This window comes from Chionomys nivalis, chromosome 7 (genome assembly GCF_950005125.1).
Source record: "Chionomys nivalis chromosome 7, mChiNiv1.1, whole genome shotgun sequence".
Classification (NCBI taxonomy): domain Eukaryota; kingdom Metazoa; phylum Chordata; class Mammalia; order Rodentia; family Cricetidae; genus Chionomys; species Chionomys nivalis.
Window position 1 is genome coordinate 41,549,502 of NC_080092.1, and position 27,159 is coordinate 41,576,660.

Below are 27,159 nucleotides of genomic sequence, written 5' to 3' on the forward strand. Positions count from 1 at the left end.
GCGGAGATCCGCGGCGCCCTTCCGGGAGCAGCCCGCCCAGCGCCGCAGCTGTCAGGCCGCGGGCGTCGGCGCCAGTCCACCAAACCTGAAAGTTCCATCCCAGCGCCTCCACCTTCCCAGCCTGGACAAGTTACCTTGCGCCCTCGGCTCCCGGTCCCGCCCCCGCCTCCCATTGGCCGACGGGTTCCTTTGTTAGCAGGAGCGTGCGGGCGCCATTGGCCTGCGGAGCTGCCTGTTGCGGCGCCCCGCCCCGCCCCGCCCCGAGTGCGCGCGGCGCCGCGCTCGGTTAGTTCGCGGTGGCGGCGGGCGCCCGGTGAGCGCGACGGCTGGACTTGCCGGCCGGCGCCTTGGGGGCGGCCGCGGTGGAGGCAGCGGCCCGAGGCCGCGTCCGTCCATGGGCCCGCAGCGGCCGGGCGGCGGGGCGGGGCGCGAGGCGGCGCGCGCGCTCTGAGGCCGCGGCGAGCAGGCGGGGCGCGGCGTGAGCGGGGAGGCCTTTCCGGGCCTGCGGCGGCCAGCGCAAAATGCGGCGGCGGCCGCGCTGAGTCCCGACCTCCGGGAGCGCGCTGGGCCAAAGTGGCCCGCGCCGTGGCCGCTTGGCGACATGTCGGCGGTCAAGGAAAACCCGTGCAGGAAATTTCAGGCCAACATCTTCAACAAGAGCAAGTGTCAGAACTGCTTCAAGCCCCGCGAGTCGCATCTGCTCAACGACGAGGACCTGACGCAGGTGAGCTGCCGCGGGGTGCGGAGCTGGGAGTCCTGCCTACGAGTCGGGCGAGGAGCGCGGAGCCTACGAAGGCCCAGAAAAAATAAAAATGGAGCAGGCAAAAAATGCTTGAGAGTTGGGGGATGGGGTTGGAATGGGGGCGGGAAGAGTATCGATAGAGCCGGGACAAAGGGAAAATCCTCAAGTATGCCGAAAAATAACATCCTTTCCCGTTCCCATAGCTCTGCCGTGTGATTCATTCTTTTTTGGTGACTCAAAAAATGTTTGGTTTCCCTGGTTAGGAACAAAGTGAGGCTTGCTTGATGCTTGTCAGGATTCTCCTACCCACCCCAGACTCTTGTCCGTGAGGCTGGACTCAGACTTGGCCACCAGACTGTCCCAGGAATTGGCTTGTCTGCGTGGGCCACCAGCTTCCATCTTGTGGAACAGAGCCTGCCCTCCGAAGTCACTGTCACCATCAGCGCTTGGAGAGAGGTGGGGTGTTTCCAAATGGGGATGGGTGGCTCTTGCTCTTGAACTGAAGGTAGGGGTAGCTTTTGGTGAGGGGTAGGGGCTTCCCTTCCTGTTTCTGCTCTCTGGCTCAGAAGTCCGAGAAGATTCGTGCATTCTGGGGAAAGTTGACTCCCTCCTCTTTCTGTGCTTATCTGTTGGGATTTTGGATCAGGTTAGTAGTAGCTCTGTCTTAACTCGAGTCAAAGTCACAGACATAAAAAACACAGTTCTAGGGCTCCATCCCGGAGTCGTGTAGGAGTTGGGCGATTTGTGTTGGTACAAGGTCTTCAATTTGGGTGACAGGCCCTGTTGGCCCTTGGGAACTGGTAGCGCTCAGACTTCTGGTGTTGAAGATTCCTGGCCTTATTTGCATCACTTTGGGAAGGACCTGTGCATCCTGTTTACCTCTCCCCCTACTCTTTAGGTACCTCAGGGCACCTGCTTGCCCTCTGCTTGCCGGAATGCCAGCGGAGTTCCCCATGCATTCCAGCCCAGTGCCACCTAGTCGTAGCCCCTCCTTTTTGGGAAGAGCTGTTTAGACCGAAAACATGGCTTTGAAGTGCCTGGCTTGACTGTTTTTAATGCCTTTACGGGCAAGCAAGGTTTGACTTGTTTTATGGGACAAACCAGAGTCTGGTGGTAGGGCAAGGGTAATGGCATCTTTCTCTGAGGTCAGATTTCCAATAGCCAGGAAGTAATGAGGAAGCTTAACCAGATTCTCCAGGTCTCAGTCATTTGTTTGGGAGGACACCCAAGGCCTTAGAGACCTGTGTGCTTGGGAAGGGCAGAACTGAAGAGAGAAACGGCGATCCCCCTTTTCATCTGAACTCTGTTCTGGGAAGCAGTTTATGGGATTTATGAGGTGACTGCTTCTGGTTTTGGTGTGACTTTCTGAAGTCTGACCTTGAAGAAATCTCCTACCTCTGTGTGTTTTAATTTCCTTATCTGTAAACTGGTAATAGTGATTACTGACTTACTTCTCCCACAGAACTATTATGAAAAGCAAGAAATAGATTTCATTAAGCTTTCCCTTTTATAATTTAACAAACCGAAAAACCACCATGAACAGTCAACTCTGATTTAAGAAGTTTCAGGACTTGGCAAAGGCTGTTTTGAGAGAGGTTTGTAAGTTTCCAGGTTATTTGAAGCAACCACACAAACTGGTAATTAGATATTTATGCTACACAGGGCCTTCTTCTGATTCTTAAATTTAGATGAATGGGTGGAATTTAACTGTTTGAGTCTAAAATATTAAAAAAAATCTGTTGATTATTAATTTAACTCAAGGGATGAGACAAATTTAATGTATTGGACTCTTACGTTATTTTCAAAGTAGAATTCTAGGTTTTGAAACAGGCCTGAGACCTCCAGGGCACAATTGGAATAGTAGTTCCTAAAATAATGAGTAGGGCTATTTGTGTGGGGAAAGATTAGCCCAGCCTTCTACCTCCTGGGATCTTTCAGGAAAAAACTGCTCTTGAAAGGAGAGCAGGGAGACCACAGGCTCCTGCCAGCAGCATTTGTCGCTGCTCGGTATCCGGTTCTCCCAGAGCCTTTTGCTCTCCTTATGGCTCCATTGGAAAACCTCAGCCAATTGGTTCCTGTCAGCTTCCCCTCAATCCTCTGCTTCCTGCTGCCCCTCCCACCCAGAGCTTATTTTAGACTGTCCAAGCTGGAAGATACATCAGCCATCATCAAAGCCACCCCCTCTGTAATAGTTGAGGATGTGAGTCTAGGGAGGCGGGACAGCTTCTGCTCTCAAGGATGTCGTCTTCCCAGGAGCACACATTCCTCTGAGTCTTCTGATTTAAGCTTTGTCTCCTCAGCTGTTGGTTTTGTTTATTTGTTTTCCCCTGGAGAGGTAGGGAACTTATTCCAGGCCTGCCTATGTTGTGGCATCAGACCTGGGAAGAACTTGGAGGTCAGTTAAACTAGCCACTTCCTTTCACTGCAGAAAAGCCTGCCACTCTGAAGGGGAAGAGCTGCAGGAGCACAGCATGGATTCTTAAGTGCCTTCTTTGTCCCCTTCTCTTAAGAGTCTACAGCAACCACCTCATGAGCACATCAGGGCAGTTGAATTTCAGAAAGTGCTCAACAGTGTTGTTTGGGACCAAGGAGTCCTGCTTTCCCTGCCTTGGAATTCAGACTGACCTGTGATAGGTTAACCCAGATGATGCTGCGCTTGCTCAGCCTCTGTTCCCAGGGTGACATTTTTCTTCAAGCCTCTTTTGCATTTCTCTGCGTATTTGTAGACTGAAATATTATTTAAACCTTTAAAAAAATTAACATTTATGGTGTGGTACGGGAATCTATTTGCCACAGTGTACCACCTGTGAGTCAGTTCTCCTTTTATCATGGCTCTAGGGATCAGACTCAGGTCATTAGACTTGGCAACAAGTGTTTACCTGCCCTCATTCAGCCTTGGTAAGCCTGAGCTCTGTGTTTGTATTTGTTCTGCAGTGCACTTCTTTCTGCTTGACAATGCTTAGTGCTCCTTTTCATGTTGTTACAACTAAAATATAAAATTGTTTTCCATATGGGCCCAGGGACGGACTATAATTTAACGCATTCCCTCAGTGATGAACACTCAAGCTGCTGCTGAGTTTTGCTGCTGTCAATAGTGAATGTAGGGCTAGCAAGATGGCTCTGCAGGTAAAAGTGCTTGCTGTGCAAGCCCAAGCCTGGTAAACTGAGTTCTTTCTCCTGAACCCACATAAAGGTAGAAGGAGAAATCAAGTCCATAGAATTGTTCTGTGACTTTCATATGTGTGCTGTAGAATGTATATGTCCCCACACATTTATGTATGTATACAACTCACTAATTTTTGACAATTAAATGCCATTTTATTATTTATGTATTTATTTATTTATGTATTTATTTATTTATTTGGTTTTTCGAGACAGGGTTTTGCTGTAGTTTTAGAGCCTGTCCTGGAACTAGCTCTTGTAGACCAGGCTGGCCTAGAACTCACAGAGATCCGCCTGCCTCTGCCTCCCAAGTGCTGGGATTAAAGGTGTGCACCACCACCACCCGGTTTAAATGTCATTTTAAAAGACTTATTTTTATTTAATTATGTGTAGGAATCTGTGCATGCGTGTATGTGTGTGTGTGTAGGCATACACACGTATACATGCCTCAATATGTAGATATGGATATGGAAGCCAAAGGTGTTGAATCCCTTGGAGCTGATTTAACTGACAATTGTTAGCTACCTATTGTGGGTGCTGGGAACTGAACCCTGGTCCTCTGGGAGAGCAACAAGTGCTCTTAACCACTGAGCCACCTCTCCAGCCCAGTGTGCCTGTCTAACTTTTGGTTGGGTGTGTGCGTGCAGGAATGCAAATATTTCTCTGGGGCAGATACTTAAAAATAGAACGGTTGGGTTAACATCAAGTTCACTAAATTTCCAAAACAATGTCATAACATTTTCAGAAATGGATATTACCAAATGATTTAATTTTTGATGAGTTTCCTATTGTTGTTTAAATTAAACTCCCTTTTAAAGATTTATTTTTATTATTTTTAATCGCATGTTTGTATGTGTGTCTGTACGTGGATATGTGCATATGAGTACAGGTTTGATGGAATCTTACATGGCCCAAGCTGTCCTTGAACTTGCCTTGGAGCTGTGGCATACCTTTTGCTGATTTTCCTATCTCCACCTCGAAATTCTGGGATTAAATATAGGTCTGTAGTACCATGATGGCTCTTTTTTGTAATATTTACTGAGTTATTTTTATTTTTTTCTGTGTATTATTTGCATTGCATTGTTTGCTCATTTTCCCACTAGATTTCCATCCCCTGGTGATTGTAGTTTTTTGTATATACTTTTGGTCAGGATCTACAAACCTTGTATAGAGGGCCTAGTAGTAAATATTTTAGCCTTTGTGGGCCATATAGACTCTGAAAATTATGTAACTGTTACCATGGTACATAATGAGCTATAGATAATACATGAGACTTGGAGAGACGAGGGCTGAAGAGATGGCCCAGTGAGTAAAGGTGTTTGCCAATGAGTTTGATATCTAAACTGGATTTCTAGGACCTCCAAGTCTCTAATACTATTAATTGGTTTACAGTTATTTTTATGCTTAGCCTTTCAAATTTATCAGACTTCTTTTTCTGAAAATCACTAACTAAATGCAGATGATCTAGAGGAGGCCTGGGGTAGTCCAGGTAGATGGCTAGGAAGGTCTTCTCTCCACAGCAATATTAAGAGACTAGAGGGAAGGAGGTTGAGTAGATTTCTTGGTGGAGAAAGCCAGGGTGTATTGAAGTATCTGTCTCATCCCCCAAAAACTCCACAGATGTATCGATTTGATGTGTATGAGAGTTTGCCTGTGTGTGTATATATGCCACTTTTGCATGCCTACCTGGGGAGGCCAGAAGAGGAAGATATTAGATCTCACGGAGCTAGAGTTACAGGTGGTTGTGGGCCATCACGTGGGTGCTGAAACCAAACTTGGTTCCTCTGCAGGCACAAGACTTCTTAACCACCAAGCATCTCTTCAGCCCCAGCTATCTTTAACACAGACAGAGAAAGCAAATTTGGATTGGGTTTATGGGTGGAAATTCTGAGATAAATCTCACCTTATAAGGTGAATATCCAGTGTGGCTCCTTAGGTGGAACCATCCGCCCAGAACCAGAAGTGGACATTAGAGCTCAGTGAAGAAGGCTCTGAGTGTTCATCTGGGTGTTTGCTGAAGTTAGAGATGTGAGTGGTTTACTGAGGATAGTGTGAGCACAGAGAGACAACCTCCATCCCCATGGGTAAGTAGAAGAGGAAGTCTTAATGGAAGCAGGGAGGTCTCAGAGGGGCTACTCGGTGGGGGAAGTAAATCTCTCCTAGGGCTTCTAGTCCTCTTGGTCTGATTATGTCTTCATTGTACCTTACTGTCTACTGCCATGACTTCAAAGGCTGTAGGGTGGGAAGCTTTGGTACATAGTGCCAAGCTAGGACTGGGTTTCTGTAGAACATTCCATCAGGGCTCTATTATTGTTCATATTTTCTTAGAAGTTCCAGGATACAGAATTTGTCCTACAGTGTTTATCTCAGAAACAATGGAGAAATGTCTTGCTCACCTTTATTTTATACTGTTGGTAACTGTGTCAGCTGTTGCATGTTTGGCAGAGGATGTGTCTGAAGTCCCAGATACATAACATCCTCTTAAGATTCAGTGTCATTAGTCATCAGGGAAATGCAAATCAAAATTACAGTGAGGTTCCACTTTATATTCATGGAGATGATTATAATTCTTAAAAAAAAAAAAACCAATTTAATAAAGTAGGTGAAGACCTAAAGAAATTGCAGTTCTTGGGCATTGCTGGTGGGGACAACATGGTATCACTGCTGTGGAAACACAGTTGGACGGTTTCTTAAAAAGTTAGGTGTAGAATTACTGTGAACCAGCAGTTCCAGAAAGTAGGTGTCCTCTAATACCTGGGTGTAAATACATGACCGCATTACTCACAGTGGCCAGAAGATGACAACAGTGACAGTTTGTGAATCCATACACTGAATTGTCCTTAACAAGGAGCAAAGTATTAAGACATGTGGTGACATAGGTGTACCAAGAGAGCATGATGCCAAGTGAAAGATTCTCACAAAAGAGATCACACAGTGTGTTTGCATGAATATACGGAGGAACCAACCGCGTCTCTAGAAACAGAAGGCAGATTGGTGGCTGCCAGAGACTTGGGGAAGGATTGACAGCTAATGGGATTGAGATTCTTTTTGGGGGGTGATGAAATGTTTTGGAACTGGATGGAAGAACTTGTTGCACAATATTGTGTAATATGCTAAATGGTATTGAAATGTTCACTTAATGTGGCTAATTCTCTATTATGTGGATTTTACCTCAATAAAAAAGGAAAAAAAATATACAAGGATCGTATCCATACCTGCCCTCTGCTCCGTATGCCATTTGCACTATCTGGTGGTTTCTGGATTAAGGATTGGAATTTTTTTTCTTATAGGGCCAGATAGCAAGTATTTTAGGTTGTATAGGCCATCTGGCAAAGTCAAGGCATTTTTATAATTCTTTATATAACCATTTAAATAATGTAAAAAGGAGTTAGGCATACCTATAATACATACCTATAATACATACCTATAATACAAGCACTTGGGAGGCAGAGTCAGAGTGAGTAAAAACAATTAAATAAATTAAATGTAAAAGCCATAAAAATATTTTAAATTTTATTATGAGAGAGTGAAAGTGTTTGTGTGTGAGTGCATGCGCACACGTGCAGGCCACATGACAACTTTATAGAGTTGCTTTTAACTGTTTTTGTTTTTTGTTTTTGGTTTTGTTTTGTTTTTCGAGACAGGGTTTCTCTGTGTATCTTTGGCTATCATGGAACTCACTTTGTAGACCAGGCTGGCCTCGAACTCACAGAGATTTGCCTGCCTCTGCCTTCCAAGTGCTGGGATTAAAGGCGTGCACCACCATGCCCGGCACCTCTCCTTCCACTTTTATATGGGTTCCCAGAATCCAACTCAGGTCATCAGCCTTTTGCTGCAAGAGCTTTTTACCCATCACACCATCCAGCCCAGGTATGTTTTTTTTTTTTTTTTAAATCTGATAGATGAAAAACACTATCTTTTTTTTCCTCTGTAAAGAAGTTTAAATGTGTGAGTTCACCTTCTGGTGGAATTCAGTTCGTATATCTACCTTCTTGGTGCCTTAGCTATCCATGACTGCTGCCCAGAAGTTCTGGCCACAACTGGGCCATACAGGCTCCTCCGGAGACTCTGGTGTGGCATGTGGGCAGCCCTTATCTCCCCTCTCCTCAGTGTTGCACTAGAGACGGCTCTGAGCTAGATTTTCTTGTATTGCTCTTCTCTTACTTGCTTTTCCTGTCTGTGCCCTCTTTCTCTTACCCTTGGTATCTTTCTGCCAACTTTGGGGAGTTTTTCTATGAATATTACATCTTCTTTAGTAATTAATTCCCTTTGATGTATTCAGAAACTCTTCTGTGGGTTCTGACATCACCCTTGTAGAGGCAGGGTTTTGTGGCAGAAGAAAGAAGGATTTTGGCCAGAACCCAGATTGTCTGCAAATGGCCTCTGGAAAGCAGTGAGTTCTGGATCAGGCATGAGTGTGTTGTTGCTCTCTGTGCTGCACACACCTTTTCAAGTCATTTGACTTCAGCCATGTCTCATGCAGCTTCTTGAATCTTTGTGCTCTCCCAATGTTTGGCAGTTGTCTCCTAGCTTGCTTCCCTGGGCTGAAATTCTCTTCAGAATTATTTTTCCTTTGCCATGTAAAAGGATAGCAGTCTCAGACCTGTGTTCTCTCAGGCACAGTGTGCAAGATGACCCAGAAAGGTGAATTGGAGCGTTGATCTGTGAAGTACATACATGTACTTAGGTACGTACATGTGCGTATGTATGCTTTTGGACCTGTGGAGTCCTTAAGTACCCCCAGCATGGTCATTAATATTCCAAAGGATGCTTATGGCCTTTTTCTGTGTATAGGAGCTTTTGCTTGAGCTATCTTGTGACTATTAGGACCCCTTGCCATTTAACTGAAATCAAGACATTGATTTGAATATTTGTCTTTTTAATTTATTTATCTGCTTGCTTTCATGCTCATTTGTTTAAGATAGGGTCTTATTGTGTAGCTCTGACTGTTCTGAAGCTCACTATGTAGACCAGGCTGGTCTTGAACTCACAGATATCACCTGTCTCTACCTCCCGAGTGCTGGGATTGAAGGTGTGTGCCACCTCACTAGTCTGAATGTTTAAGTGATTCTCAAGCTGCTTAATTTTATTGTATTTTTAATTTATCCTCCCTCCCTGTGTGTGTACGTACATGAATTCATGCAGTGATATGGCACATTCAACCGCAGAAAACAGGTCTTTCTTTATCCTGGGAACTTTGCTCTTCAGGCTGCCCTTTTTCATCTGCATGGCATGGTTGGCCCAGTTGGATAGTTTTAGGCTTTTCAGTAAATCCGTATTCCTTCACCAAAGTAAAGCTCTGTATAGTACTGGCTAGGGTTCTTAGTGACAGAGGCACTTACTTAAGTCATCCCCGAGGGCCTACGGGGCAGTTTGAAAACTGCCCCAGATTTTGTGCCTGTTCCAATTTCAGCAGTTGAAACTGTTTCCCAGTTGCCCTAGGTTGGACCTGCCACTGCCCTGCTCATCCACTCCCACAGTGTCATTATGTCCTTCTGGGGAAGGCGGGGAGAGCCAGTGGGTTGATTTGCTGGCATTTTGTCTCTAGAGACTGGAACTGAAATCTTCCAAATCCGTCACTGGTTTTCTCAGTCGAGGTTACCCTAGTTCAGCGAAAACTGCAGTTGGTTTTTTTGCCTGGGGCTCTTCTAGCTTGATCCTCCTGGATTTGGTTTAGGATAGCACATCGCCCTGGTGAGTGAAGCTTATAGTGTGTCTACATATTTGGCTCTGCACCTCCTTCATCCCTACCCCAGCCTGAATATATTTAATCACCTATCAGAGTCATGATTCCATAAGGCCCCAGATACTAGAGGCCGGCTTGACTGGGGGCAACATGACTCCCAGGCAGAGAAAGGGGACTGCTCACAGTTGATTCACATTGAGTCTGTGACACAAAACTCAGGTATCTGTGACTTCTTTAACAGTACAACATGGGCTATGAACTCACTTTCCTCAGTTCAGGAGGGCCACCTTAACATAAATTTGCCATTTGTCTTTTGTCTGGCTAGGGCGGGTCTGTTGTCAGGAGTTTGTACATTATAGAATAAATTACAGTGCTAAGAAGAGGAACTGTCCCATCCCTGCCCTCCTCAGGACCCCATGCCATTACTCACTAAACAGATGAATTGTCTTTGCTTAATTGATGGAGCAGCCAAGAGCTGTGAGTTGTGTGCCTAGGTCACAGGAAGGCTAGTATGGGCTTTTCCAGAGTTCTGTTTGGTTTCCTTGCCCTCAGTAAGTTCACCTATTATCAGAGGTTTCCTGGTTTGGGGGTATTTACTGGGATGTGTGTGCAGGGTGTGTGCATGTCTGTGTTTATTTTGTGCAGCTATGAGGACCCGCAGGGAACCTCATGTCCCCCAGAAAGGCTTCTGGCCTGTGGTAAAAGCCACACCTTCGGCACATCTCTGAACAGGAGTCACCATTTTTTTCCCCTGGGAAAGGAATTCAGAATTGGGAAATAACCATGTCCTCTATCTTTTCAGATACTGGTTTTAACAGACAAACTGACTCCTTGGTACACTCTGTGCCTATGCTTTCTTACCTCCTCATTCTTCCCCTGACTGAAGGGGCTGAGTGAAATGGGAACAGCTGCTGAGAGCCCCAGTGGAGTAGAGAAAGGGGGTCATTTTCAAGGTCCCCTGGTTTATACTCAGAGCCTCATTGTGAGGACTAGGGAAGACACTGGGGCATGGGAGCCTTGGGACCCTGTGGGGTCAAAGGATCTGCCTGCTTTACACTTGAGGATGTACCGTGACCTAGAAATCTGACAGCTGCACTTTTCCATTTTAGTGTGCCACATAAGACAGTTGGAATAGCAGAGAGCAGGCTTTCAGCTCGGATTTGGTTCACATCCAACATTTTCCCTATGGATTGAGCAGGCTTCTTAGGGTTAAGTGTCTGTGCCCTCATCTGAAACTCTGGGTTATTGTAACACCGGCTCGGAAGTCTAGGGAACAATAAGATGCATGCACAGCCCTCAGTAACTCCAGGGTAGTATAGGAGGGACTGAGAGCTCATAAACACTAGGTAGAATGGGTACTCTGTAAACAGGATGTTTTGCAAGCACTGAGCATGTAGTACAGAGTGAGCATGTGGGACATCTGCCCTGCCCTGGCATGTACTCAGCACAATGTCCTGTCTATTTAGCTATGTAAGCCAGTCTGTCCTTAAATTCTGTATCCTCCTGCCTCAGTGGCTTTAGTCTCAGGATAACAGGTGTATGCCGCCATGTAGGGATGGCCAGTGTCCTAGAACTAAACAGGGTAGTAGATTTTCCTGGATAGTTTTATGTCACCTTGACATAAGCTAAAGTCATCTCAATTTAAAAAAAAAAAAATGCCTTTTTCCAAAAAGCTACGGAGAAACCCTGTCTCAAAAATAAAATAAAAAAAAAAAAAAAAGCCTCCATAAGATTGTAGGCAGGCTTGTAAGATAGTTTCTTAATTAGTGATTGGTGGAGGAGGGCCCAGCTCCTTGTGGTTGGAGCCATACCTGGGTTGTTGGTCCTGGGTTCTATAAGAAAGCAGGCTGAACAAGCCATGGAGAGCAAGCCAGTAAGCAACACCCTCCATGGCCTCTGCATCAGCTCCTGCCTCCAGGTTCCTGCCCTGTTTGAGTTCCTGTCCTGATTTCCTTCAGTGATGAACAGCAATGCTGAAGTGTGAGCCAAATAAACCCTTTCCTCCCCAACTTGCTTTTTGGTCATGGTGTTCCATCACAGCAATAATAGATTCTGGCTGAAGGGGCTAGCTTAGGCTCCACACTGAAGCTGAAGGAATACATAACTGTGTGACCTTTCAGTTGAACTGACCCTCAAGCCTGCTCTGTCTCTCCCAGCCTGCCAATTGTGAGCCCCTGAACTCTGTTGTTGTCCTGCTATCGCTGCTTTGTACCTCCAGGGCCATCTCATATTGGCCTAGAGAGATCAGCAGGCTCTGCTTGGTCTCGTTTGTGTAGGTTTGGTTTCTGGATGATGGCGATATGAGGATTGAACTGGCTTGAAAACTTTAGGAGTACAGGAAGTGAAAGGGCCAAATGTCGTCCTCTTCATGTGGAAAGTAGGTAACATAGGTGGGGGAGATGCAAGAGAACCTAGGCTCATCTCTGCTATGTCCCAGTGTCAGCTATACAGTTGCCTTTTAGATGTCAGGCAAAATGCTAAGGTGGCCAGAACCAGGCCAGGTCTAAATTGCTGGCTGACCAAGAAATCTGACCATGGTGGGTTATAGCCCCTGCTCTTCAGCACTGAAGTGGACCCTTAGCTACCACACTGTCCTTGTTTCAGGACTCTTCTAGATGCTGAGCCATATGGTATAGAAACTACTGAAGGCTCTTCTCACAGGCACTTATCACCTGGGCAGACAAAGCCCTCTACTTTCCAGTCTACATCTGCCTTCCTGCCTGGAAGTTTGTGAGTCCTCTTCTTTGTGGACCATGGTTAGCAGGCAGCAAGGACATGGTCTCCCATGGTGTACAGGTGTTTCTAGTCTGAAATTACAGGGCTATCAGCTTACTCTGGAGTATGTATCTCTCTTCCCATGGTATTCATAGCTGACAGAACTATTGTCCCAGGCCACTGTTAACTCTTTCCTATTCACAGTAGCCTTATAGGTTCAGGGATAAGGGACTAGGTGTGGAGAAGTCCTGTGACTTGTCAGGAAGAGCCGGGCCAGAACAAGCTCCTGTCTTCCTGGATAGATGTAGATCAGCTACCTACCAAATGGGCCAGCTAGAGGATCTAGTCTGGGCTGTCTTTAAGTGTGCTTTCTCGTGTCTGTCTTCCTGTCAGGCTCCTGCACTGTTTTTTGTTTGTTTGTTCTTTGTTTTTAATGAGAAGGGGCTTTGCATGGAACTGGTCATGACTTCTGTGCAGAGTTGCTGCCCAGAGGCTGTCCAACATCTACATTCTTCCCTCTGCCATAGAAAGCATTATTCTCTTAACAGCCCTGCAGAATGGGCAACCTGTCGGGGAAGAGCCTCTTAGTAATACTCCCTTCCCCCACCCACCCTCTGTTGGGGTCTAGGCTTGCTTAGGCCAGTTGGATCAGAGGGGAGGAGGTATAGCCCATATCTGTAGGCCTGCCGGCTATGTGCCAGGGGTATGAGATCTGTTGTTTTTATTCTTTAAGGTGTAATTCATATAACACAAAATTAATCATATTAAAGTGTATAATTCAGTTGCATTTAGCACATTCACAGTGCTATGAAATCACTATCATGCTCCAGCTGAACACCTCATAACTATTCAGCCATCCTGCATCCCACTTCCTGTCCCCAGGTTATCACTACTCTGAATTTGCTTTCATTCACGATGGGAATTTTATAAAAATGGGATCACAAAACCTATGACCTTTGATCTGTCTTTTTTCACTCAACTAATGTTCTCATGGCTCACCTACCTTGAGTATTATTTACACTTTCATGTTTTTGGCTGTGTAATATTCCAGGGTATGACTGCACTACGTGCTGTTTACTCACTCCTGTTAATGACATCTGGGTTATTCCTACCTTTTGGCAAATAAAGTAGTGTTGCTGTGAATATTTGTGCATAGCAGTGGTTCTCGACCTTCCTAATACTACTACCCTTCAATACACTTCCTCATGTTGTGGTCACCCCAACCATAAAATTACTTGGTTTCTCCGTCATAACTGTTATTTTGCTACTATTATGATTTGTAATATAAATATATAATTTGCAGGCTGTCTGATGTGACCCCTGTGAAAGGGTCGCTATCCACATGTTGAGAGCCATAGGTGTTAGACGTTTTTGTCTGAGCATCTACTGTCAGCTTTTTTCCAGTAGAGAACTGAGGATCAGATCTGGACTGCTGCATTTCTGCTGGTGGGGTGGATTTGAGTCAGCCCGTGGAGCCAAAGGTTGACCTTGGATTGTCAGGTGGTAGATGCTGCCATGAAGCTGCCTCCCTTAGATGACACTGGCATGGGATGAGAGCCACACTGTCTCAGCCACTTGGAGATTTCCACATTTTCTGCCCTTTCATCTTACTTGATGAGCTTCTGAACTGCAGAGGGGACTAGGGCTGTGTAGGAACTGTTGGCAGGAGGGTTGAAGGGTACAGGACTGGAAAGCTGGATAGTCACTGGTAGGTGAGGTGCCTGGGAGCTATTGGAAGGGGTTTGTGGTACTCAGCATTGGGTCTCAGAGGAGCTTAGGTTTGTTGGGGAAGAAAGGCCTTCTCTGTCCTTTTGCGCTACAGAAAGATTACTCTGTGTGTGTGTGTTTATTACTTTTGACAGTTCATTCTTTGAAACAAAACATGGAATTTGAGCCTGGCTTGGTGGTCCTCACTGGCAGCCTCATCACTAAGGAGGCTGGGGCTGGAGAATGATAAATTCTAGGCCAGGACAAATGGTACCTTAGTGCTTATAAAACATTTTCTCTCATAGGTTCTTTACTAAAAGGATACTAGAACTGCTGGCCTAGCTCAAGATGGTCTATTTGCAAAGAACTCCATATACCTGGGTGTAGGTGAAGTTTCTCTTGTGTCTTAGCAGATGCTTCCCAAATAATCACTCAGAGGCTTAATATTAATTATAAATGCTTGGCCAATAGCTCAGGCTTGTTACTAGCTAACTCCTGCATTTTAAATTAACCCATATTTCTTACTTCCCCTCTGCCACATGGTTCGTGGCTTGTTACCTCAGTTTGTACATGTCCCGTGTCTTCTGCATCTGCTCGCATCTCAAGACTCTACCCTTCTTCCTTTCAGCATTCTCAGTTTGGCTCTCCTGCCTAATCTTATCCTATTCAGCTATTGGCCAGTCAGCTTCTTTATTAAACCAATTACAGTGACACACATTAGCACAGTGTAAAAGAATATTCCACATTTCCCCATTTTTGTCTAATTAAAGATTTTAATGTTAACATAGTAAAATTATATCAAGAATTACAGTTACAATGGGAGAAGGGGAGGAAGTAGAAATTTTTATTGCAATTATCTTTAAAGTAATAAAAAATTATCAGAGAAAAAAAGAAAATGCAAAAAACAAAATAGTGAAAATATTGAAGCTCGAGTTCAAAGAACCAATTGAAAGCTATGTCAATATAAATGCTATTTGGTGTTGGTGAGGGAATAACTAAATAGAACAACACATAATGCATAGAAATAAACCCATACAATCTTGGAAAATACTATCATAAGTCTTTTGAGGCGTGTCATTGAATCAGTGGCCATTACTTTGGAAAAATAAATAAAACTGACTCCTGCAAATTGTAAAAAAAAAAAAAAAAATAAGGATTTAAGAATAAAAATAGTTACAATATCTAGTCTTTGTATTTGACAAAACTAGAGAAAATATTTTATTATCTATTTTATCTTAGTGACTCTACAGTTTTATACCTAATTTACCTTTTACAACAACTAAGGGAAACTTTAACTGTGACTATCTAGTCTTCATCAAAAATGCCAGAAGGGGGAAATGTTACCTAACAACAGGGACATCTGGGGCTGGAGAGGTGGCTCAGAGGTTAAGAACTCTCACTGTTCTTCCAGAGGTTCTGAATTCAATTTCCAGCAACCACATGGTGGCTCACAACCATGTATAATGAGATCTGGTGCCCCTTCTGGCCTGCAGTCAGAACACTATACATAATAAATAAATAAAATCTTAAAAAAAAAAAAACCAACAGGGACATCTGGCTGCCTGGACAGTTACCCTAGGTTCCTCTTTGACATTGGGGCATCCAAGTTTGGCCTATAGGTCTGGTATGTCTGACAGACATTTCTGAGAAGCAGGGAATTTTAAAGGACTATCTTGCCTTGCCTTGGCAAAACTTGGCAGTCGCTTTCTTTGGTGTCCTGCTAGTCTAGTTTGGACAGTATTCTGTCAGTAATTGAGGCAAGAGAAGTTTCTTTGCCCAAATGGCTAGCTTTTGTGATAAAGAAAGCAAACTCCTGACACTGCCAGGAGCTGATGGGTCTCACTTTCCTGAAAAGCCTTAGGTTATTAAACACATTAAATGCCATTTTCTGTAGGTCTTTGACGTGTTTGAAGACCATCTACCTAACTATGTCTGTGTATGACCTTGAAAACATACCTAACGACTATGTTTGACTATTATAGGTGACTAATTATTAATCTGTATTTCTTAATTATACTGCATAAGCATAATACCCCAAACAAGAGTAGAAACATATATACAGTATAACAGAAATAACTTTAAATTTGTATCAGTAAACTAAAATCTGTACCAATGTAAAATATTGTGAGATTAATTGCTGTTTTTGGATTAAGGTAGTTTCAGTAATCTATCTTTTTTTCCTATTTATATTATATCATCCTTTTTCTTTTAGAAAGAGATCTTTGAATTAACTTATTTGTTATCTAGACTACTTCCTGTTGTCTGTGGGTGCTGTAATCTTTGAAGGAACCTTGAGAAAATCAGGATAATTATTAAGTCTTGGCTGGAGTATTCTGTGAGGCTGGGTCACTCAGTCAGGAGCCTTGAAGCTGTTCTGGATGCTACATCACTTGGACCATCTGTTTTTATTGGTGTCTGGTCTCCTTGCTCTGAAAATACACTTTTAAAGGTAACATACATATTTGCATTAATACAAGTATGGAATGTACATTGTACATATCTCAGCCAAGGATGATGTGTTTGAGCAGGTAAGATATACATCACTTGTCCTGTAGCTCTTTTAGGTTTATTTTTTTATGTCTACAGTCAGGATGTCAAGAAGTTTTCCTCAATCAAACCTGATTTTCTTTAACCCAGAATGAACCCAAAGCTTCTCATTTCATGTATAAATAAAATCAAAACCTTTCCCCCAAAGTAGCACACCTTTTGTTTTAAATTTTGAAGTCAAGATACTTTTAAAATGTATAGATTGGTTTAATCTATCAACTTTTATAATCCAGTGTTTCTTAGCAGCCAAAAAAAATTTAAAGAACACAATAACTTAGAGAATCAAAACTCTTTGTGTATTTCCCATCTTTATGTGGATATATATATATATATATTTAACTTTACTCTGTTTTAAAGGACTTTATTGCTTTAAAACCTTTTTTTTTTTTTTTGGAGATAAGGTATCCCAATAGCTATGGAGCCAGTCCTGGAACTTGCTCTTGAGTGATGGGATTAAAGGATTAAAGCCGAGTAATGGGATTAAAGCCATGTGTCAACCACCTCCCAGCATAAAACTATTTTTTAATCCATGACTGTATATACCCTTTGTCTTTTCTCTCCCAAGCCTATATATATTTTTAAACACTGTAACCCATTTAGAGTTTTTTTTTTCTAATCTGGATCTGTCTTTACTAAGCATCTTTATTGTTTTTTGATTGCATGAGGCAAATCTAAAACTGCTATGTCAGCTATCAACATTACTAAGTTTAGCACATGGCAGTAGTGCATGGCGGTTGGCTCCCTCCCACAGGCAGCTGCCAGGAGATGCTTTTCTGTACTTTTCTTTACTGCAGCTAGTGAGAGAGACTTGGAACCCACCACACACAGCTTAGCTCATTGAGCACTCGTGGATCAAGCTCACAGGAGGCTTGACCTGTACCATGACCAGCATGAGAGACAGGAGACTAGAAAGCCACTCTTGGTTCTGTTTTTGTGTCTAGAACCTTTTCTCAAACTCTCTCAGGTTTTATGTGAATGTAGTTGCCAAACATTTGGGCACCATTTGTAGGTAGAGTTTCTCTGTGTCTCGGCAGACACTTTCCAAATAACTACTCAGAGATTTAATATTAATTATAAATACTTGGCTCATAGCTCAGACTTGTTACTAACTAACTCTTACATTTTAAGTTAGCCTGTTTTTCTTATTTACCCTCTGCTATGTCACCCATGGCTTGTTACCTCATTTTCTATATGTCCTGCTTCCTCTGCATCTGCTCGCATCTCCAGATTCCTTCTCTCTTCCTCCCAGCACTCTCAGTTTGGCTCTCTTGCCTAACCTTATCCTGTCCAGCTATTGGCCAGTCAGCTTTTTTATTAAACCAACCACAGCAACATATATTCACACAGTGTAAAGGAATATTCCACACCTGGGCGTGATGATTCTGCCATGAAGAATGCAGTGTGGATGGAGACAGGGCAGCAGCTAAGGGAGACGAGTTAGTGGTGCAGGTTTGGCAGATGGGTTCCAGGAATACAGAGCAGTAGTAACTGCAGATTTTGTTGACATTACCTTTTCTGGCCACCAGCATGCTCTGAATTGGTTCATATATGGCAGCACATTTTCAGTGACCTAAGGACTGTCCTTCCTAGGCCTTACCACCTAAAAGTTTCATCTTCTCCCAGTAACATCTCGCTGTGATTTTGCCTTTGGAAACATTCAGGTTCTAACTACAGCAACCCCCAGTTACCCATCCTGACATATTTTATAAGCACGTCTACATCCTACCCATCTGTGGTCTGCTTTAATAGACTCTTGTGCTTTATGTATCCACCCCCAGATTCAGAAAGGCTGCTTGGGGAGTTTCACCAAACATCTCCAGAGGATGCCAATCACCAGAGCACAGTTCAAGCACAAGTGCTGGCCCTGTGCATTGGTGGGGGTCACAGAACAAACGGCTGTGTAGTGTATATGTATTTTCATGCAGTTTTTTGAACAGTGTATGATAATCCTTGCTCTACTTCGTGTTGTTTCTGTAGCTCAATGTCTATGGAATAATTGCACTGGCAGCACCCAGTGTTATGTTTCTTGCCAGCATGGTGTACACAGCAGCCCCGCTGTAAGCTTGTCTGGCTGTGTGTTGTCTTCTTGGTGCTGGATTCTGACCAGTATCATTCGTGTGACCTGGCATATAGGGTCGGAAAATTGGAGGCTCAGACTGGCTTATCAGTGTCCCAGGAAGGCCTTATCAGCAGTAGACCTAACATGCCTGGGGAGCATCTCCATTTCTAGCCCAGTTGTTACTGACCAGAGCAAGGATGCCCGGAGTCATCTACCCATGTGTTTGCTTTTCAGCAGCGAGAGCTTAGCTCTGGACTAGGTTGGGCTAGGCCTCTGTAATGACTGTGCTATTGTAAGAGAAGGAGCAAAACTGATAGGGTTTGGGAGATAGGACCTCAGGGGAAACAGGTGCTGCTACAGGTTGAGTTCTTTTGCACTCTTCTGTGTAAGCCCAAAGTGCCAAGTGTGTGGGAAAGAGATGAGCAGGAGAGCGGCACTGTAATTACGTCTCAACCCAGATCGTACTCCAAAAGTAGTTGATCTAAAGCAGTTGCAGGACTTATTGTCCTGCAGAGGTGTCCTGTCTTGAAGGGCTGAAGTGGGACAGTGAAACACCCTTTGGAAGGCACCAGACTGGAGGTCTTGGGAATGGTGTCTTCGTGGATTGTTTGGTGGCTCCCCATAGTCACACTTCCTTATTCCATGCCCACTTGCTCTCTGAGGGAGCTGATGAGTCCTAGGGAGCAGAAACCTGCTAGGAATTCTGCCACTAACTTTGCTTCCTTCATGTTCTTTGAGCCAGACAGGCCATGGGAAGCCAGAGCCAACCCTGTCTGTTCTGGGTGCCTTGAGCTTGATCAGATAGGGTGGCAGTGTCCAGAAGCCAGACCATGCCTGAAAATCATTTATTTAGTAGCTTAATTGTGCTTTATGAAACAGATTATTGACTTCTACTCTTGCCCCACCCATTTGGTCTGGTTGGAGACATTTGATCTTCTGACTCAACCCAGGTTGTCTCTAGAAGGATTATTAAGAGACTTGTACCATGAAGGAGGAAGGCCTGCAAGATGGAGCATGTAAACCTATGGCTGCCACAGACTACTGCTAGGCATGTAGAGCTCATAACATGCCGCTCTGTACAGAGGATCTTGAGGATTGACTTCAAAGGCCTTTTGACTACATCTATGGGTTCTAAACTATAGCAGATTCTTGCCAGTGTTCTATACCTGTGTATAGATAGGATGAAGGAAGAAACATTAGATTTGGTTTTGTGAAGTTTTAAATTCTTGTTTAATTGCATTTAAATTTTTGTTTATTCTGTTGAGACATGGTCTTACAATGTATCCTTGGCTGGCCTGCATCTCACTGTAAAACCTACACTAGCGTGGAATTTCTCTGACCACTTCTACATCCTGAGTGCTGGAATTAAAGATGTGCCACCATGCTCAGCAACCTTATTTTAATTAATCCTTTACACCAAGATCATTGTACATAATTCTTCTGCTATAAGGTGACATGGTGATCTTGGTACTTTTACCCAGTGTCCCATCATAACACCCCACAGCACAGAATGTTGCTGAAGCAGGTGTAGGCAGGAGCATCACAATCTGTCCCACCCACAACCCTGTCAGATGCTTATCTGAGCAGTTCAGTTCTGACTTTCTCTAGAATTCTTGGAGGTTAGTGAGTGGAATCTCATAGCACATCACCTGTGAGGTGACTCTTCCACTTTGTCTTGACCTCTGGCAGCCCAGAGAATTGTATATGGGGTAGATCTTGCCATTCCATTGCTGACTGGTGGGCCACATGGCCCATGGAATTTATTGAGCTGTTTCTGCACTGCAGGTCTTCTGGACTGCTGCCGTTATCAGTCATACATACTTTCATTTGTCAAGCATGTGTCACTGCTTTCATTTTTTTAGAGTAATATACAGGGGTGTAGTTCTGGTGAAATGGTAGTTTCATATTTAGTTTATAAAAAATTGCCACACTGATTCTCAGCGATGTTGTGTGGATGCCCACTTACTTTATGTCTTTGGCAACATTTAGAGACTATGTATAAATATAGTTACATAGTTTAAATGAATAAAATTATCTGGGCTGATACTACTTCCTCCAAGAGCCAAAGATGATCTGACAAAAACCTCAATTCTAGGCAAGAGAAGCAGTCTTTTGAATTGTTGGTCAGGATTGTCCAAGAAACTCCCAAAACATTGCAGGTTCTTGCCCTTGGTTAACCCCCGGAGTTGAAAGTTAAGGCCTTATTGCTTAAGACACTATGCACTTCAGTGTTGTCTGAGGTTTTCTGTCCTGCCTGGTTCCTGCAGTCATTTAGTCCCAAGAAATCACACAGAGATCTACATTAGTTATAAACTGATTGGCCCAGTAGCTCAGGCTTCTTATTAACTCTTACAACTTACATTAGCCCATTATTCTTATCTGTGTTAGCCACATGGCTCAGTACCTTTTTCAGCAAGGCAGTCACATCTTGATTCTTTTGTGGCTGGGCCAGGACTGTGCATCAAGCTTTTCTCTTCCCAGAATTCTCCTGTTCTCATTGACCCGCCTCTACTTCCTGTCTGGTTGTCCTGCCTATACTTCCTGCCTGGCTACTGACCAATCAGCGTTTATTGAAAATATAACTCAGCTTCTAATGTTCCTCCGGGCTGCGGTCTGTGAACTGGGAGAGGGTCTGAAGTTTACAAAGTCAAGCTCCTGTCAGTTCTGAGTTTGGCCAAATCCAGATTACTTAGTCTGGAGTTTCTACGTTATTTACCTTCTCCTCCTGCTGTGCTTGAGTGAGGGGCAGGGAAGACCCGTGCAGGTCAGTTCCCAGTTAGCCTCATATATTATGCCCTCACATTAGAAGAAGAGAAGATGCCTGACAGAATATAGACAATTGTCCCACACTACTTCAGACACAGAACCCAGAGGCCCCTGAGCTGAAACTGACCAGAAAGCCTCCTCCCTGAGGACTAGCTCTCACGGTACCAAAGGCACCATGCAAGCTTCTAAAGAAGGGAGGCCACCAGTAGTCCTACCCCAGCTATGGTGCCTATGAACCACAACAATGATCAGCATGGCATAATATCCGTAAAGGTTCAGTACTGACAAGCATACATTATAACCAAGTGGGCTTCGTCCCAGAAAAGCAAAGTTGGTTCAACATATGTAAATCGATAAATGTAATGCATCATATAAACAAATCTCAGCAAAGAAACCACATTATTTCACTTGACACTGAAAAGGCATTTGACCAAGTTCAACATGCCTTCATGTTAGATGTTCTAGAAACTTTACGAATAAATGAGACATATTTCAAAAATAATAAAGGCTATATACAACAAACCTATAGACAAAATTATGTTAAATAGGAACTTACTGAGGACATTTCTTTTAAAATCAGGAACAAGAAAAGACTTTCCACTCTCTCCCTTCATTGCTAGTACAGAAACCTTAGCTATAGCTAGAAAAGAGAAAGACATAAAGTGATAGTAGGAGGGAGGGAGTCAGACCATCTCTGTTTGGAGATGACGTGATTCTTTTTTTTTTTTTTTTTTTTTTTTTTTTTTTAAATATTTATTTATTATGTATACAATATTCTGTCTGTGTGCATGTCTGCAGGCCAGAAGAGGGCACCAGACCTCTTTACAGATGGTTGTGAGCCACCATGTGGTTGTCGGGAATTGAACTCAGGACCTTTGGAAGAGCAGGCAATGCTCTTAACCACTGAGCCATCTCTCCAACCCGATGACGTGATTCTTAAAAGACTCTGTTGGCCGGGCGGTGGTGGTGCACGCCTTTAATCCCAGCACTTGGGAGGCAGAGGCAGGTGGATCTCTATGAATTCGAGGCCAGCCTGGTCTGCAAGAGCTAGTTCCAGGACAGGCTCCAAAGCTCCAGAGAAACCCTGTCTCGAGAAACAAACAAACAAAAGACCCTGTTGAGTCTATTACAAAACTAAGTGACAGGGGCTGGAGAGATGTCTCAGAGGTTAAGAGCATTGCCTGCTCTTCCAAAGGTCCTGAGTTCAATTCCCAGCAACCACATGGTGGCTCACAACCATCTGTAATGGGGTCTGGTGCCCTCTTCTGGATTGCAGGCATACACACAGACAGAATGTTGTATTTTTTTTAAAAAAACTAAGTGACAATATACAAAATCAATATTTAAAGAACAGTTGTCTGGGACCTTGGGAGAGGGTTGAAGGAGAGGGGAGAGAGAGGGAGGGGAGCAGAGAAAAATGTAGAGCTCAGTAAAAATTTAAAAAAAAGTTGTCTTCATTTATTCTAATAGTCTACTCTCCAATAAATAAGTTAAGAAAAATATTCCTTTCAAAATAACTGCCGCCACCCCCCCCCCCAATTATTTAGGAAATACATCTAACCAAAGAAGAAAAAAAGATTGCCACTATGAGAATTGCCCAGCGTTTTAGACCTACTTACCACCTTTCAGAGCATCAGGTCACAGTTTTTTGGTTTTTTTTTTTTGATTTTTCGAGACAGGGTTTCTTTGTAGCTTTGGTGCCTGTCCCGGAACTAGCTCTTGTAGACCAGGCTGGCCTCGAACTCCCAGAGATCCGCCGGTGGTGGCACACGCCTTAAATCCCAGCACTCGGGAGGCAGAGGCAGGTCAGTTTTTAAAGGCTTTGGAAGCTGAGCATTGTAGTGCATACCTGTCGCACCAACCCTTGGGAAACTGAGGGTGGAAGATTTTGGAGCATTTGGGACTCCATAGCCAAATCCTGATATTGTTTTGTTTGGTGTTTGTTTGCCTGGTCTGTCTTTTGTTTGTTTGTTTGTTTGTTTAAAGAAAATGACAAAGGCTAAAGACTTAAGAGTGCTTCCTAGGCTTGCAACCCCTTCAGAGCCCTGCCTAAGAAATAGCCTCTGGTTTGTACTGTTGTATGGTAGGGAAGTCACTGGGGCAGTGGTATCCCTTGGGTCTTATATGACAAAATCACAGGCATGTGTTAGTTTTGAAATATGCTATTGTCCTAATGATGGAGGCATGCCACTAGATGGTCAGGACAATCATTGAAGGGATATGGAATTCTAAGGTGTAGGTGGCTGCCTTCATAAGGTGGTAGAGTGGGCTGGGTATCTGGGAGGGACAGCAGCAAACCCTGTAGCCTATGTAGCTGTGGAGAACAGCAGCCATGGGGGTGTGTGGGGAGATCTGTGTGTGTGTGTGTGTGTAGAATAGGTGTCTCTGGGTCTTTCTGTGCTCAGTGAAAATAGCTAAAGGGCTAAAGATGGTTTCCAGTAGCACTTGCAAAGGTTCTATTGGGGTAAGGGATGGCTGCTTCCTTTGCGTATTTTGCTTCTGTAGATGGATGACTGTGCATTGTACTATGATGTTTGCCTGTGTGGCTAGCCTTTCAGGTTACTGGTATCATCAGGCTATTGGTACCAAATCTGCCCTTTAGGAGCTTTTGTGCCACCCTGTGCTCCATAGAGCCAGCTCAGTCTTGGGCACTCTGCTCTCTTACTCATCTCGCCGACCCCAGCTCTTACAAATCATAGATCAGTTTATAGCTGTTGGGACCTTTGATCCTATCTTTGGGGCAGAATCACTTGAAAACTCACCCCCTGAAGAAGCTTAACTTTCTTTAGGGTAGGAAGGAGAACTTTGTTTACTCACATGCTTGTAGTGTGGCATAGAAGCAATCAATTTTTCCAGTACCAGACTTAGGTCTTGCTAAATAAATGACTGTTTTGAAGCAGTCTTGCTCTGATAAATTATCTTGCCTGATAAATGACCCAGAGAGAGAGCGCACACATACATGCACGTATTCGCCTGCTGTGACGTGTGTGGAGGGGAGAAGAAAACTATTTGGGGAGTTATATCTCTCCTTCCACTATGGGTTCACAGGATTGAACACAGGTTGTCAGGCTTGCACATTTTTTTAATTTTAATTTTTAAGATTAAAATATAATTATGGTATTTTTCCCTTCTCTTTCCTCCCTCAGAACTCTTTTATAAGCCCTTCTTGCTTTCTTTAAATTTCATGGCCTCTTTTTTTTTTCCACTAACTGTTCTGGCATGCATATATGTTTATGTATTTACATATATATTCCTATATATAACCTGCTTAGTCTTTATAATGTTACTTGTGTGTAACATTGGGGAAGATTTTTTTCTAACTCTCTGATGTGGAATTCCCCTCTGTATGCTGTGAGTATGTTTTACTACTATTGGTTAATAAGGAAGCTGTTTCGACCAGTGGCTTAGCAGAGTACAGCCAGGCTGGGGGGGAGGGGGGAGGGAGGGAGGGAGGGAGGGAGAGAGAGGAGTCAAAGAGATACCATGTAGCTGCCGAAGGAGAAAGATGTAGCCAGAGCTTTACTGGTAGGCCACACCCTTGCAGTGATACACAAATGAATAGAAATGGGTTAATTTAAGGTATAAGAGCTAGCTAGGAATATGCCTGAGTCAGCCAATGACGAGAGGGAGTCCTGCAAGTGAGAAATGGAGGTCTCCAGGTGTTCTATGTCAACATCTATAGCTTCCTTTAAATCGGAGTAATGCTTACTTTGGGACAGAAGAGAGTCCGTTCCTGTCCCCAACTCTGCAAGACTTGCTCCTAGAAAGATACTGAGGGTGAGGGTACTTATGGGCTCCGTTTTTATTCTAAGTAGCCTGGCACCCTGTTTCATTCTATCCTGGAAACCTTGGTAATCATGATAAATGAGCTGGGAAACCAATCTGATGAGAATACAGTATCCTTTGAAATTTTTCAAAATTATAGTATGTGCACAAGGAGTTAAAACACAGGAGCATGTCCACCAAGTACCATTTTGGCGGATTAGGTATTCTGCATTACCAGTTGTGAGGGGATAGGCTTAATTACAAAGAAAAGCCTTGGCAGCTGGAACAAGCAAAGCCCTTGTCCTGTTACGTGTTCTAGGGTTAGGGAGTGTGGTGAATGCCAGCCACATTCATTGGACTTAGCCGCTTCAGAGATGGTGCCTTGGACTGTGATTCCCTCATAATAAGAGGGAGCTGTGCCATAACAGAGCCAACAAGAGTTGGTTAGGGTCAGTCATAAGGAGTTTAGAACCATATAAATCCTAGTCAGAAGCTCCAGGAGGGGATAGTGTTTGGACTGAGGCAATGTCAATAAAGCCTCCTTAGCAGCAGTAACTAAAGCACCTGGAGCTGGTATTTTAGGTGAAAGGTTGGTCAAACCCTGGGGTCCAGGCTCTGGACTCTTTGGAGGCATGGATGGGAGGGTAGGTTTTGGATTAAGTGCCTTAATGGGGCCTATTACTGCTGGTGGTTTTACTGGCTCTATGTTAAGCTGAATTACGAGGGTAGTGGGGCATGTGTCCCATATCTATAATATATTACCTCCAGCTTAGGCATGATGACCATCATGTGTCCTGTTTTCCCTGGTTGGTGAAGGTAATTTCATCTGGTGTACGCAGGGCTTATCCGGTTGCGGGAGAGTGAGACCATACCAGATTGGGTTTATATACTTAGAGGTGTCCAAGTCTGGTTTACTTATAGACCATTTCCATTCTCCATCATTAGAGGTGACACAGGCCCAACTTTTGCAGAAGGAGGACTCCCAGCTCTCTTTCTACTTTTCACTTTGAGTCAGGGCCTCCACACTGCTTATTCCTGAGGTGACCTGGGCACACATAAAAACCATACCTCCTGGCCTCTTTCTAGTCCGTCGCTTTATAGATATGTTTCAGATTACAAAAGCAGAAATGCAGGTCAGGCCTCCAGGTATTCAATTGGGGCCATGCAGGTCGTCTGGTATAGACTGTCAGATGACTCTCTGTCCAAGAGAATCCAAGTCAGTCTGAATGGTATGTGGGGATTGCTCTCTTTAGCAAGTGCAGGGGGAATCAGCATCAGCATTAACAGAATCAGGAAGACACTTGAGTCAGACCTTCATGGGGCTGGTGTGGTGTTGTGAAGCTTTCCACCCATCTCCTCGGTAGTCTTCCTGGTGGGCGAATGGATCTGCAGGCTATGCATGTGACCAATGGGTCCAGGTGGCCACTCCACTTACCTTTAGGACTGTGGGCATAGTCATCATTGTCACTCTAGGGACCCCTTCCGATGATGGCAAATGAAGAGCCCTCTCCTGGCTGGAACCTTTGGAGTTTGAGGGGAGGGCAGCAGATTCATATAGGGCCCTGAGTTTGGGCTGTATATGCTTGTGGGTCCATTGCAGTCGTTGGATGGAATCAAATGTGTCCCAGTCATCCAGTTCTATCAAGAGTTCAGATTGGAGGCTGGGAATAATAGGAGGGGAAGGGTCCCAAAGGGAGTTAGGCCTATCTGATAGAGGGAGTTTCTCATTTAGTATAAGGCAAAGGAAAGGAGAGTAACCCAGTCTGCGCCAGTCTCTAAGGCTAATTTAGTAAAGGTCTTTTTTAGAGTTCTATTTTTTCTCTCTATCTGCCCTGAACTCTGGGATCTGTATGCACAATGTAATTTCCAATCAATCCCCAAAATGGTGGCTAGACTCTGGTTAACCTGAGATACAAATGCCAGAACGTTGTCTGTGGGGAATCCATACCTGGGTAGTATAACTTCCAGCAATTTCTTGGCCACTGTTTGGGCAGTCTCTATTTTGGTCCA

The 27,159-nt window shown here is 44.1% G+C and overlaps 1 protein-coding gene across 7 annotated transcripts in view; it reads left to right on the plus strand.

The window, feature by feature from the left end:
* The first annotated feature begins 275 nt into the window (after positions 1 to 275).
* Mprip (myosin phosphatase Rho interacting protein) overlaps positions 276 to 27,159 on the plus strand; it is a 130,913-nt gene continuing 104,029 nt past the window's right edge. For 4 of the 7 annotated variants that reach the window (XM_057773901.1, XM_057773900.1, XM_057773899.1 and 1 more), the window contains exon 1: positions 276 to 724. In XM_057773901.1, coding sequence (XP_057629884.1) covers positions 602 to 724 — 123 coding nt within the window. In that variant the 5' untranslated portion in view covers positions 276 to 601. The remainder of the gene's footprint in view (positions 725 to 27,159) is intronic. The other 3 variants (XM_057773905.1, XM_057773904.1, XM_057773902.1) reach the window with 2 other exon arrangements.